At 47.9% G+C, this 15044-nt stretch overlaps 1 protein-coding gene across 1 annotated transcript in view; it reads right to left on the bottom strand.

The window, feature by feature from the left end:
- Positions 1-1688: 1688 nt before the first annotated feature.
- Positions 1689-15044, bottom strand: part of CHMP4B (charged multivesicular body protein 4B) — a 44396-nt gene continuing 31040 nt past the window's right edge. Inside the window, exons 2-5 of the mRNA XM_086332317.1 lie at positions 6458-6635; positions 4532-4646; positions 3380-3506; positions 1689-2200 (exon numbers count right to left, since the gene is read on the bottom strand). Of these exons, the coding sequence (XP_086188443.1) occupies positions 2136-2200; positions 3380-3506; positions 4532-4646; positions 6458-6635 (485 nt within the window). The 3' untranslated portion in view covers positions 1689-2135. The remainder of the gene's footprint in view (positions 2201-3379; positions 3507-4531; positions 4647-6457; positions 6636-15044) is intronic.

Genomic DNA, 15044 nt, shown 5'->3' on the forward strand with positions numbered 1-15044 from the left:
GACGGGACATCTGAAATGATCTGGTCCAGCCTGGCTGTTTCACAGGTGGGAAAATGACATTTAGGACAGGTGGGCAGCTTGCCACAGGGCACCCAGTGAGCAATGGCATGTTTAACTGTGAACTCAGATTGAGGTTTTTAATGACATTTAAAAAAATTTTTTTTTAATTGAAGTATAGTTGATTTACAATGCTGTGCAAATTTCTGCTCTGCAGTTAAGTGATTCATTCACACACATATATACATTTTTTTAGTCTTTTCCATTACAGTTTACCCAAGGATACTGTGCTACCCAGTATATCCTATACATATATATACTGCATGTGCTATACAGTATATGCTATGCAGATATCCCTGTGCTATATGCAGGACCTTGTTTATCAGGTTGGTTTTAATCTCAAAAGGTGTAGGGATGGGCACTGGAAGGGGATCCTCTTGACTCTGCCAATTTGCATGCAGAATAAAGGATTAACGTGCATAGATCAAATTTTTTGAAGGAGAGGGTCCATAGTGTTTATCAGATTCTTTTTTTTGATTGATTGATTTTTGGCTGGGCTGGTCTTCATTGCTGCATGGGCTTTTCTCTAGTTGGGGCGAGCCGGGGGCTGCTCTCTAGCTGCGGTGTGCAGACTTCTCATTGCCGTGGCTTCCCTCGTTGCGGAGCACGGGCTCTAGAGCACAGACTCAATAGTTGTGGTGCACAGGCTTCGTTGCTCCGCAGCATGTGGGATTTTCCCGGACCAAGGATTGAACCCGTGTTTCCTGCATTGGCAGGTGGATTCTTTACCACTGAGCCATCAGGGAAGCCCTTCATCAGATTCTTAAGACAGCGTAAGACTACAGAAGACCAGCAACAGTGGAAGAGGCCGGGTCAAAATCACAGGGCAGGTCACAGCGGACCTGAGACTAGCATCTGTGTCCTCAATTCTCGGTCACTGCCCTACACCTTCCACCCCACAGGAAAGACTATTTTCTTCAATACACAGATGGGCCTCGTCAGTGGGCACACCAATGCTTCCAACAGGTGGAGGGTCTGTGGTCCTGCGGGCACTGCCCATGGACGTGACAGAGAAGAACGAGAGAAGATCCTGGAGCCCCACAAGCACCAACTACTCCTGAACTGTGCCCAGGGGGTCCCCAAACAAGGTGAGGGCTTCTGGAACCTAAACATGTTTCCAGTAAGACACACTCTGCTCTCAGTTCAGATTGTTGATACACATCACGCTTGGGTCTTCCATGTTTCCAGACTCCCCTGGACACCACACTGGCCCGGAAAGGGTCACCTCCCAAAGCCAATGATCGATTGATTAAAGACAAAGGCAAAGTATGAAAATTAATCGAGATATTTAATAGACAGTGCAAACCATAATTTCATCTGAATATAAATGTATGCACATGTTTCCAATGGGTTATCTATCAGTTATCACAAACAGCAACAAGGACCTTAGAGCTATGTTAGAAAAATGTATAGCTGGAATTTAACTCAAACAATCTCACACACTCTCAAGAGAACACCATCCATTTCAAATCAGTGTCACAAACTCCAGAAAGACCAGGGGGGTGGGAGTGAGGAGTGGGCCAGGGTGGGGAACACAGGGGCCAGTACACAGGTGATGGACAGAAATACAGCTCTCGAGGAAACCAAAATAGATGCATTATTACAGCTAAGGACAAGGAAAAGCCTATGGCTTTTAAAAAACGACTCTTCTGCCAGTACCATACACGTCTTACAAAGAGATGTGCGACAAGTCAGCTGACTTAAAAAGACAGAGGCTACATTTTCAGGTCATTCTGACTGCAAACGGTCGACCCTTGCCATTGAGGTTCAGCAGTGGAGTTAGCGTAGTCCAGAAGCTCAATGTTGGATTTGCAAATACAGTTTATTTTACAGAAATTCAACATTATAAACAGCAGGCACCTCCCCCCCACCCCACCCCACCCCCTCCCCCCCACCTGTCCCGCTGGGTGCAGACCATGCTATGCGGAGTGAGCAGTGATGCGGCCCTACTGCTTTGGAGGGAGATTTGAGAGCGATGGAACCTGCCTGCACCACATCCGGCCTGCCCCGCACACGCACGCGCCTGCCCGCTGCGCAGGCCACCAGAGTCTGTCTGGGCTCAGCCCGCACTGGACCGGTTAAATGGTTCCAGCCCAGGTCTCTAATTCCTTCATGTCCTCGTCTTCCTCTTCCTTCTTCTTGGCTGTGTGAAGACAGAAAAGGCTGTTTAGGAAGGCTGGTCGCTGTGTTCTCCACACGTTCTGGCTGGATGCCAGGGCTGTGCTACCCCGTGTCTACAAAACGGCCCTGCCCGTGCAGCCCGCCGCGTCTCCAGGCTATCAGCAGACTGCCCCTCTGTGCCTAAAAGCTGCAACGCAGAACTCCAGGTAACCAGGCACAGCTTTTCCAGCACCTCCCCTCCCCGACACCAGAGCCAGACAAAACGGGGAGGATTCAACACTGAGTCCATCAAGATCCACGCGTGGCCTCCGGCCAGAGCATCCAACGTGGGAGAGAGTGGGAAGAACCCAGAAGAGCTCTAGTCTAAGCCACTCCTCTCCACCTCAAGGGCCTAAGCCGCCTCTCCACCACAGGCAGTTGGCCGGACAGCTTTCAGACCCGCAACCCACCCTGGGCAGCAGACTCAACCAGAGGATCCACTTCCCCTTGACCTATGGGAGGATGAGAGGACACAGCCTGGTCACACCCTGCTCCCTGGGTTCTCTCTCCATGCCAAATCAAGCTGCTTCACCTTTTCTAGAAGTTCTGGGTGGAATACTTCTACCCAAAGGTAAAATAATGGGGGAGGAGGGGCTCAAAGAAGGAAATGAAGGATTTATAAACAAGGTCTCTAAAAAACCCAAAGCTGTTTTGGCTACCTATGAGCCCCAGCTGTGCACTGCACGAGACACCAGACGGGGAGAAAGCGCCGTCCTGGACGTGGACTCTCACCTTGCTTGGTGACAACAGGGAAAGCGATTCTAAAATAGCGGCTCTCAACCGGATGAGATTTCTCCCCTCCCCCACCCCACAGCCCTCAGACATCTTGCAAAATCCGGTGACATGTTTGGTTGTTAAAACTTGTGGAGGCGGATGCCACTGGCATCTAGAGGGCAGAGGCCATAGGTGCTGCTCACCATCCACAGGGCACAGCACAGGCTCCCTCCTAGTCCCCACTAAAAGAATGATTTGGCTATGTCAATAGCGCCAAGGTTAGGAGACGAGGAAAGAGCGGGTGGCACTGTCTTCAGGGCTGTCACAACAGATGCCACCTGGCTCTCAACTCTGGGCAACTCAGGACCCACACTGAAGCCAACTGACCACAGGATCACCTACCCCATGGGTCGTGGCTGTGTCATGACCATGGATAAGAAGTACTCACCGGGTTTTGATGGTAGGGATATAGAGGGAACACTCGGTAGAGGGACTGTTTCCGGTCCACTGATTTCCAGCAAATTCTTGTCTAGTTCCTCCTGTTCTAGTTCTTCTAATTCTGCCATGAGCTCATCCTGGGAAACACAAACACAAAAATGAGAGCGACACCCTGGGGAACCCTAGCCCCTCCTGTGGTGCCTCCTACCCGATGGCTCAGGGGACACATATCCCTTCTGAGAAGGTCAGGGCTGATGGACTCCAAGTGCACACTCTGTGACTCATCCTAAACACACTTCTATGGTGAACGGAGCACACTATCGAGCAATTACTGATGTCTATGTGGGGTCCCTGCACCAGGCAGGGAGCATCTTGAGAAAAGGGGTCGTATGTTTTCATTTCTATCTCTATCTCAGAACTGGGTGCACTGAGTGAATGTTCAGGAACATCTGCTGAATTGAAATGAACTTGAATAGTCCATCGAACTCCAGTCTGAAAACATGGAAACTCTGGCACTGGGAGCCAAGGGAGCTACAGGCTGCTTTCTCAGCTATACGGCGGCAATCAGCACAAAGAATTAGGTTCGGTGGAGAGGCCCTGACCTTCAGTGGACTCAAATCTAAGGCAGAATGAGGTACAGAGCCTGTAACTGTATTTTAAAAACCTAAGAGCTTCAAGGTTCCAATTGCTATGGCAGAAATTGGTAGCTGACCAAGTTCCAGATGAATCCTTCAGGGATCAGTTGCAAACATTCCTTCCTTGGTTTTACCTTTATCTCCCAGCAGAGCTGTCTGAGGGCAAACCCTGTAAATTCCTCAGGGCATGGTGACCTCGGCTGCCCCAGCTCTGAGCCCAGGGGCCCACCATGGAAGGGTGCAGGGTCATTGCTTGCTGAAATCAGTATTGACCTGAAGTCTGCTGAGATGTCCTGACGAAGGTCCCTTTACTCCACCTTAGCTCCCCCCAAAACTGAAAGCATCCCTCAAAACCCAGAATTCGGGAGGGTGCATGCCATACCTTATGTCTACATTCAGGTTTCTGGAGGGAGGAGACCTGGTGATTTCCAGACCACATACTCCCTGCTGGAGAAGACTCAACTGCACATCAGAGGCAGCCTGGGCATCAGCTGAGAAGCTGGTGTGGTCGGCATGAAATCACTCACCTCGTCAAACTCTTCTCCAAACCCTACAGGTTTTGAAATAGCTGTTGAAATCTCTTCTGCAAGTTCCTGCTGGTCAGCAATGTCCTGCATTAACTCATCAACTTTGTCGATGTCCCTTTAAATGAAACGAGTGTTGTGTTAAGTCTATGTACACAGGCTCTGAGAGGCAGAAAAAAGGATCTGCTGCCCAGCCCCAGCCCCACAATCACTCCCTCTGAGGAATTCCATTTTTTTTTTTGGCTGCGCTGAGTGGCGTGTGGAATCTTAGTTCCCCGACCAGGTGTCGAACCCAAGCCCCCTGCAGTGGAAGCATGGTGTCTTAACCACTGGACCACCAGGGAAGTCTCGTGGAATTCCTTTTTTGTCTTTGTCTTCTTCCCCCTCTTTTAAACTAGAGAATCACAGAATCAAGAGGACAAAAGCATCCCTAGACGTCACCCGGTCTAACACCCTGAGGAAATAAAGCTGGCAAAGTTAGATGCCATCGTGAGAGTCTCTCATGCAAGCTGGTAAACATATTAGATGAGACCGTGGGACTTGGGAACTCCTGGATCAACAGCTCTTCAAGTTCAAGGGCAACTCTGCACAGCAATAGGTAAAATCACAAATCCTACAACAGAACCATGCAACGTGACCAGCCCTTCCCATCTACACAAATCCACTATGGCTCCTGCACAAGGCCCCAAAGGAAAAGCAAACAATGCAGAGTATTCCCTATGCGCTGTCACTAATGCCAAAACACTTACAGTCGGTCAATATCATATACACACGTTATCTCCAAGCACAGTATTTACTAGGAGGTGTTGTGCTGTGGAGAGCATGGCCCGAAGGGGACACGCACCTCTCTCAGGAAGCTCAGTCTGATGAACATCCCCTCAGACAGTAGCTCAGTTATCTGAAGGCTGCTTTTCCCACAATCCCACACTTCTAGGGCAGGGATCAGCAAGCTTTTCCCGTAAAGGGCCCCAAAGAGTAATAAATGTTTTAGAATCTGTGGGCCACACGATCTCTGTTGCAAAAATTCAAGCCTGCTGTGTGCCACAAAAGCAGCCACAGACAGTATGTATTAAGGGACACAACTGTGTTTCAACAAAATTTTATTCACAGAAATTGGCAGCAGGGGACTTGCCTGGGGCCCACAGGCCACATTCTGCCAACCCGTTTTAGAGCATGGCTGAGGAACCAAAAGGAGCAAAAAGGGGCTCCCAGCACCCCCAAATATATGATGCCAAGTTCAAGCACTAAAACAAATGCAGAATTCTGTTCTATTTGGAAGAAGTCCTCATTTGGGGCTTAATGTCAACCTGGCCTTTAATTACAAATGTAACAGCTCAGTTATCTGGTTTTTTAGGCCACAGGATATGAGAGCAGCTACATAAAGGAAGTAATGCAGAGGTCAAGAACACTTGTCAGTATGAGAGCCAAAGCCCAAGAGTGACGAGGAGGGAAAATTCCATCAAAAACAGACCCAGGAAGAGAAAGAGCTAAAGCCCTCAACTGTACCACACCTTTCAGGGCCCCGGACAGCTTCAGGAGAAAGTCACGGGAACTGATTCTAATCCCAGTTCTATTCAAGTTTCCCCATAGCCCAGGGCAAGTCACCTCCCCTCCCTGGGACAAACTTCTCCACCTAGATGATCAGAGGCCTGGGTAAGAGAACCTTCTAAGAAGCCAAAGCTTTCCAGCTTAAAACTCTACATTCATTCCAATAACCCTGAATTACTCAGAAAACAGTTTCATTCCATCAGATCTGCTTCTAGGGGTAGCAGGGCACCATAATCCATTTCAGAAGAGTTCCAGAAAAGATGAAAATTAGAACAAACTTGGGTGCCTGAATGGATAAGTGGAGGGGTCTGGGACTGAGGCCTTGCACAGCCAGCATGCCCTTGCGCGTGTGTGCCCCCTCCACCAGCGGGCGCCACGTACATGTTGTCGTGGGCAGCCTTCATGGCCTTGGCGGCATAGCCCATGTTCTTGAGCACCTCGGTGTTGGTGTTGGCATTCTCCAGGGCCTCTCGCTGGAACTCGATTGTTGACAGCGTGCCGTCGATCTGCGCCAGCTGCTTTTCATACCTCTTCTTGCGCTTCAGGGCCTGGAGTGCCGCTGCATTGGGAGAAGAAAACAGGGTTTCAGAGAGCCCGGACACAGGGCAGCGTCCTAGAGTTCACTGAGTCGTCTTCCTAATTGGGATGGATGCACTTCAGTTTCTGCTTCACTACAACAGAGGGCTAATACTCTCTTCTTCACAAACAGCATATTCAATATTCTGGGAAAACTATACAAAATTCACATTCTTCAAAATGCAGCCAGGCACTAAGCCAAAGTTCACTCTCTCTGGTAACCACACGCATAAATCAAAGCATGGAAGGCACCCCAAACAAGAGACTGCTTTGAAGTCAAACTGCCTTAGGTTGAAACCCCAGCTCTCAGCCGCAGTGAGCTGCTGAACCTCCCTGATAGGTTGATATGAATGAGATAACATATATGCAAACGCTTAGCACAGCATTTAACATGGTGGACACCCCCAAACCCCTCTAATTATTATAAAGCAGCTTTAAGGTATCATTTTATGTCAACTAAATTACAAAATAATAAATAATGACTATAGCAAATACTGGATCATTCGGGGTTAAAATGCTATCTCACACACAGCCCACAACTGTACATTGTTATAGTGCTTCTGAAAAGTAACGTGGCAACACACAGCAACAGCCAGAATGCTGTTCCTGCCCTCTGACCCAGTAATTTCCTTCTGGAAATGTATTCAACAAGAGCAAAGACCCCATGCCTGAAGATGGTAACTACAGCATTTTCTATCATAGAAAGGACTGAGCAACTGAAATAAAGACAGAATTCCCTGTCGGGGCCTCATCTAGAGTCTGACCACTGGGTCAAATCAATGCCACCACCTCTCTTGGCCTCCCAGCGTGTTAAGGCTGCAGCGATCACCTTGTCTTAAGATCCAGTCAGGGTGAGCACTTTGGTCAAGGCAAACTGGTAGCAGAGCAAGGGCCAAACCACACCTCCCTACTCAAAGCCCAGGCTTCCCTCTCCTTACTATTTTAGTTCCCCTCTTTACGCTGAAAAGTATCTTAGCGGAGCATAAAGCGCAGGAAGGAGGCTCTGCACAGACTCAAGCAGACGGAATGATGGGTCAGGGAAGCTGCCTGGCACCTGCCTTGGCCTGGACAGCACCAGCCTCACATATGTATGTAGACACATACACTCGTGCACTTGTGCCCGCTGTGTCCCCAAGCTCTGCAGGCTGCTGGCCACGGCTAATCACCTGCCCAACAGGGCTGTGGTTTCTCCACATGTCACCTGAATTGGTCCTGCACTCCTTCCACTAAAGTGCCCTGTGAGCCTAGGACTGCCCCCTGAAAACCATCTGCCAAGGGAAAAGGGCCTTGGTTTGCATGTAAGCAATCCTTAAGTCCACAGTTCTTCCAAAAGCAGCAGACAAAACCCCCAGGAAAATTCCTCCAGCCAAAGGATAAAGCAGGCTAAAGAAACACTGCAAAAAATCCAAAGAACAATGAAATGTGCCTCATTAAAAGCTGAAAAGCCATTCCACTTGTTACTTCTCTATCCTGGTGTGAATGGTCAGAACAGCCTATGACGGTAAGAAATTCAACCTGCAGTCACATCTAGATGTCCCCAAGACCCTTTACTGAATGCCTGCGCCTTCTGCTAGTACTAAGCCACGCCTGCCAAGTAATTACCTCACAACAGCAACCCTTTAAAGCAGAAATGACCACTCTTTATCAGAGGAGGAAACAGGTTCAGAGAGGTAACTCAGGTTACCAGGTGGTAGTCGGCAGAGAGTAGATTAAGCCAGGTATGGAACTCCACAGTCATGGGCTGCCACGCTAACTGCTACGCCCCCACTGAACAAACCGGGCAGGACCCTGCCGCGGAGGCGCAGTCCAGTCTAGCAGGGAGCGTCAAGGGAACTGGGGATCACAGAAGAGGGAACACAAATCCAATCATGTCATTCCTCTGCTTAAGAACCCTCAATCGCTCCCTCTGCCTGCAGGACAAAGCCTCTGAGTGGTTTAACGAGGCCGGCAATGGACTTGGATGCTCGCCTTGGAACAGGTTCTGGAAGCCCCAGACCCAGGTTCGGATCCCTTTGCCACTGACCATCGAGGCACAGGGACGATACCCTGGGAGTGTCCTGTTGTACAATGCCAGGTCAGGGCCTGTCATTGCTTCCTCCTGACTCCCTGGTGCTGAAACTGGCTCAGACACACCCCAATCAACAAGTGATTCTCAAACCTTCTCAGGTCAACACCCCATACGTGCCCCCTTCCCAGGCCCTCCTCAGCTGCCCTCACCACCTTCACATAGCCCAGCCTAGAACTTGTTCATCAGTTGAAATTCAACAGGTGTTCTGAGCGCCTGCTGTGTAATACCATCCGCCTCCTCATTTAATCCTTCCGCAAAGTCCTGGGACACAGATCAGACAGATCAGAAAGGTGGAGTGGCTCAACCGAGTCAGCCGGCTGGTATGAGAGGAGCAGAGAGCTCAACCACTGGCCTGTGTGAACCCCCAGGACCCTGCTTCCCACACAGGCTCCGGACAATGGTAAGCAACACGGGGATGGTTCTTAAGAACAAACAGCGAGATGACATCTGCTCTGTTTCTCAGTGTCCTGAGTACAGTAGGAGCCGTGATTTTACAGTCAGCTGTGTTCTGACTTTTAAAACCAAATTTATTCTTTCCCTGTTAACATCACAGCATATTTAGAACTGCTTTAACTTTTTCTCTAATACATTTTCAATTGGCAGGGACTCCTTGTAAGCCAGTCTTCCGTTTCTCTGATCTGCACCCCACTGCTAAAATCCCCCAGGCAATAAATTATCTGGAAGCAAATACCCAAACATATCAGGGGGCTAAGCCAGAGACCCCCATGCATGAAATAATGTTTATATTACGCATCTTTACAAGCCATCATCCAGCACAATGCCTGGGACACACTATGCTTAATTATATTAAACTGAATCTCTAATTTCATCTATTTTAAGTTCTTCATATATTCTCTGCAAGGTTCCTCATATAGGGTACACCCATATTTTATCTCCTGTGAATCTCTGATTCAACAGAGAAAAGATAACAGTCATCTGGCAGGATTCTTTCCCTGCATTTGTCCTGACCCATGAAACAGGAAATTTGGCAAGTGCTTGCCCTTCCCCTCTGTCCTTGCCAAGAGGTGTGCCCTGAAAGGAGGAAAAGGTTCTGAGCTAGAAGCCTCTAGGGCTCCCCCTCCAACCTGCAGGGTTCACATGGTCTCTCCACCTCTTTGCACAGAAATCTCCAGAATGGTTTCTGGCAGAGACAGTCCATTTGTTTACCCCAATGTAACTCCTGTTCTATTTCTCAACCCTAAAAAGAAAGGGTATGTGATTAATTTCCCCCTCCATACATGGTTCACCAGCAGAGTAACCTTGAAATGAGACATGGGGCCAGCCTTTGGGCTGCAAGATTATGTGTAAACATAAATATTCACAGCGCTCGACCCAGCCCTCCTTCACCATCTGCCCCATGTCTAAACGTGTGGCACATGGTGAAGTGTAACTCAGGGCAAAATAAACGAGTAACATGCCACACTTCCTGCACACCGTTCCACTTCAAGTAAACAATCTCCACTCCAAGCTTATTGCTGACCACAAAAATTTGCTTCTATAGAGCCAAAGCCTAAAGGGTCAGACTCAATGTTTTACATATGTCTTGCCTTACTTATACTTCTCCAAATTCCTGAGTTAAAAAAACAAGTACTGAGTTCTCATTACGAGGTTTAAAAAAACGTAATCATGTGAGGTGATGCACGTTAACTAAGTGTATTTTGATAATTATTTCACAATATACACATATATTAAATCATTGGGTTGTGCACCTAAAAATAACATAATATTATATGTCAATTATATCTCAATAAAACTGGGGTAAAAGGGGAAAAAAAGATAAAAACAAGTACAGGGAGTTAACAAGGTCAACATCCAAACCAAGTGTTCAAAGAAGAGGTATCCAAATAGACCCTTTTCTGCCAAAGAACCCGCACCCCATGTCATTCATAAACACGATGCTTTAATGACTGAAATCTAACCCAGGCCAACAGAAGTTTAAAAGGCTGCTTTTAGCTGGAAAAAAATAGTCTTTGGAATCTCCATATTTAATTATGCCTTTGCTGGTTCCAAGAGAGTAATTACAGCAGCAATTACAGAATCTAATAACCAGCTTTATTGGCTCTGAAAGCTGAAGCAAAAACAACTCCAACCATGTTGAAATAAACATTGGTCTCCAGACAGTTGCTTCATTAGACACTCTAAAGACAGCTATTTGAAGAAAAAATACAGAAGAGATACCCAAAGAAGCAGAGATCAGTGGAAAAGACATTCACCCAGGACAAGAAACTCCTTCTGCAAGGCATCTGTTAGTGACTGGACAGAAACCATTCTCAAAGAACACATCAGTTCAACACAACCACCAGGTGGGATGTTCCTTTCTCCTCAACAAAGGCAGACACGACTTCTCTTTGAAGAGTTGCCAAGGAGGGAAAGTTTGCCTGCCCTGATCTGGGGGCATTCAGAATCGGGGCCATTAGCCCAGGGTATCTCAACAGATGCTAAGATGTCATAACTGTATACTAATGACTGAGATTAGTACACTGAGATTCAGGCATTGGGGAGAAGGAGGGTGCGGTGATAGCCTCTCACTGAATGAATAATGATGTTTAGAGTCCTTTCAAAGACTCAAAATTCTACAACTGAATTCATGCAGCAGAAGGTCCAAGAGCTGGGAGAGGAGGCGAGGGCTGGTCCTTTCCCACTCTCAGCATGAACTACACAAAAAACACAAACGTAAACCAGTAGCCACACACGTAATGCTAAGTGAGAATTCTGAAGAACCCTCAGCCGCTCGGTCATGGCAGGGCTACTGGTGGGCAGCGAGCTGGTGAAACTGAAGAAACCCTGCCTTGCCCACCTCCAGCAATTAGTCAGATGCTCACTCCCTGCTCTTTTTGCCCATGAGTAAACCTCATACGTTCAAGGTACCCTCAGCCAAGAGAAGCACACCCAGCCCTCAAGCCACTAGTTGCTTTGCTGGGGTTGCCTGTCATCCGCCCTGTGTATGTGGGCAAGAAAAGACCCAAGTCAAAACTACAAGCCCACCAATGTCAAAGAAACCATCCTCCTGGAGGGATGGCTATTCACACGCATCCTTGCACCACATGGCACTGGACGTCCCACCAAATCCTGACCAAATAAGAGTTACAATCTTAGCATCAAAGGCTGAGGGGCCCGAAGGACTCTCAGAGACCCTAAACTCCAATCTATTTCATTAGAAACTGAGAAAAAACGATGCCCAGAAAAGGCGACACAGCCTGCCAGGACCCCACAGTGAGTTAGAGGAAGAATCAGGACTAGAACCCCGGTCTGCAGCCCAGGGCTCTTTCCACCACCTCAACTCTGTTATCTCCAAAGTAAGTCATTATAAATAAACCAGCAGTTCATTTGCCATTAGGAAAACAGTCTCCTAATGCTCTTTCAGCCAATCTCAAACTCTCCCTTTTGCAAACTCCATTAAAAGCTCACACTAATGCACAAAAGAACCAGGAAGCTACCCAATATGCTTTCCTAAGTCCCCAGATGGAAGAAAAAAATGAATGGAAAAGAGGTACTTTTGTTCCAGAGAACATTCCCTAGAACAGTTGCCTGCAGCTTCAGAAGGCAGGGGTGGGCTGGGCTCTCAGTTTTCTACTCTGTATAAAGGTGGCAGGAACCTACAGGAAGGGCTTCCAAACTACAAAGGACCTTTAAGCCCAGACGGTTGGTCTTGTGCTCACCGTTACTCAGTGTCCCAGGCTCACCTGCAGAAGAGAGGGCCTCACCTGCCGCAGCCTTGGACTGCGGTCCCTGACGTGCTGTGTTCACCCCCCACAGCTGGAGCGTTCAGGCTGGAGGTGCAGAACGGCATTTTTCAGAGCAGCCTCCTTCTCTGTGATCTATCTCCCAGTTCCTCTAATTTGCTCTCCGTGGCCTGGAGCTAATGCACTCCATTTAGCGATGGTAAAATAAGTACTTGTGTATGACCAGGAAAGCAGAGTCTGAAACCCTGCTGACTTCATCAGCAAACACACAGGGAGTACAGCACTCCTCGTGAGGGAAAATGCTAGAGAGAAAGAAAAAAAAAGCCTCTTATCTGTTAACATGGACAAAGCTGAAAGAAATAAGCCCCCACTCAGTTAACAATCTAACAGAATGACAAACTGCTCCAATATCATTTAAACAACACACAGGATGTACGTTCTGTAAAAGGAAGATAAGACAAGTTCATATAAGCCCAGGAAACACAAGGTCACATCAAATTACAGTGGTCACTAAGGGAGTCCCAGTTGTCCAGCTATGAGTTTCAGCTCCACTATCAAGTAAACCCTAAGCAAATCCACCTCATTAATCCTCAGATAATAATAAACTCACCTCACAGTTACTGTGAGGATGAAAATGAGACACGTATGTGAAGCTCCTGGCACTGGGCCAGACATGTGTACATGTTTAGTCCATGTCCATCGCTGGTATTACTAACTGCAGGACTTCTCAGAGCCTATCTTAGTAGAAAAAGAATCAATACCATTATGACTCCCTGCCCTCCGCCCCAAAAACAGCTTGGGAAAAAAACAGTTTCAAGCCACCTTGATGATGCAGTCAACACAAATATCAACAACCTTGGTTGACTTGTACCAGCACCGAGGCACAGAGGAAAGAGCACAGGGCTTGGTGTCAGAATCCTGGCCGTGGGTAAGTTATTTCACCTCTTCATCAAACATTAATAAACAGGAGCAATATGGCTACCCCAAGGACAGGTAAGAAAGATAAACCCTTTGAAACTACTTGAGGGACTTCCCTGGTGGTCCAGTGGCTAAGACTCCTCGCTCCCCACACAGGGGTCTGGATTCAATCCCTGGTCAGGGAACTAGATCCCACACGCAACAATTAAGAGTTAGTGTGGTGCAAGAAAGAGCGAAGATCCCCCGTGCTGCAACTAAGATCTGGTGCAAACAAACAAACATTTTTTAAAAGAAGAAAAGGAAATGCTTGACAATTGTGAGCATTCTCTCCATCTTGCCCATTTTTTCCTCATCGGCTCCCCTCTCTCCTTGCCTGTGTCCTGAATTCTGACGAGCTCTGTATCTTCGTGTCCTTCCCCCAGCCCAGCATGTCTCTTCAAGAAAGAGTATACAGCTGTGGCCCAGTGAGAGAGATACATAACAGCAGCTAACACTTATGAGAGGTTTCTTGGCCGCCAGGCACCACAGCTTGTGCTTTACGTGTTGACTGGCCTCCCCCCAGAAAACCCTACGCCATAGGTAGGTACAGTAGTGTCCCATCTCAGGATCAGGAAATTGAGGCTCAAAGAGTTTATCGCCTGCTGGAGTTATAGTTAAGCAGTGGCAAGCATGGGATCAGTGCCAGGCAGCCTATCTGCAGAGGGCATGTTTTTACTCCACGGAGGAAAGTCGACCCTGCTCCAGCTGGCCTGCTCCTGCCTGAGTCTGGGGATCTGAGTGCCTCTGTGCCTCCTCACCCAACTGAGGCTCCAAGCCAGCAGTCTGGCACCACGGGGCAGCTCAGTCTGCCCAGAAACTCTTGACTAATTGGTAATCCATGCAAGCAGGCAGTAAAAGCCTCTGACTAAAAAAAAAAAAAAAAATTTTCTAGTGGATTTTAAATTGGCTAGACGTACAAGTGAGAAAACATAACCATTTAATCGGCCCCTCTGCATTTAGGATGACAGTTCTACACAGTTAGGGAGTTTGTAGTTAAAGAATAAATGCCTTCTTTCCTTGTGTCTGCCCTATCTCTTCGCTAGACCACAAGGTTCTCAAGGGTGGAATCTGCATCTCTGAGGCCCTAACAGTACTGAGATAAGGCGAGCAGGGAGCACTCCAAAATACCCAGTCATTTCTCCTGAGGCCAGTGGGCTGAGCCCTCTGTCTTCTCCCTCTGTAATGGCCTCCAGATCTTTTCCAAGACCTAAAATGACCTTCCCTCTTTTTCTAGAAGACCTAGAGGCCACATCTATAAGAACTTGGTAAAGCTTCTCAAATTCCTGTCACTTGTCCACTTTTTTTGTCCATGTTAACTAATCCCCATTGGAATGCCTAGGACTTTAAAACCAAAGGGTCCAGGACTTGTCTGGCAGTCATTAAGACTCTGCTTCCACTGTAATCCCTGGCCGAGGTCAATCCCTGGTTGGGGAACTAAGATCCCACATGCCACGTGGCATGGCTGAAAAAAATACAGACACACACACACAAAACCCAAGGGGTCTGGGGCTTGTTTAAGGGACAATGAGCCTAGGACCTCCCTGTGACTATGTAAGGAAGTGACAGAGATCAACAGATTATTCCAGAGTGAGCCAGTCTGAGTGGCCAGAGCCATAGCAGGAAAAGGAAATGGCCAAGGGGACTTGGGCTCACCCAGGGGAACAGTGCAAAGGCCTGTGTGGCT

Source organism: Bos grunniens, chromosome 13, assembly GCF_055505025.1.
Source record: "Bos grunniens cultivar Pamir isolate PY7600 chromosome 13, Bosgru_T2T1.0, whole genome shotgun sequence".
NCBI lineage: Eukaryota > Metazoa > Chordata > Mammalia > Artiodactyla > Bovidae > Bos > Bos grunniens.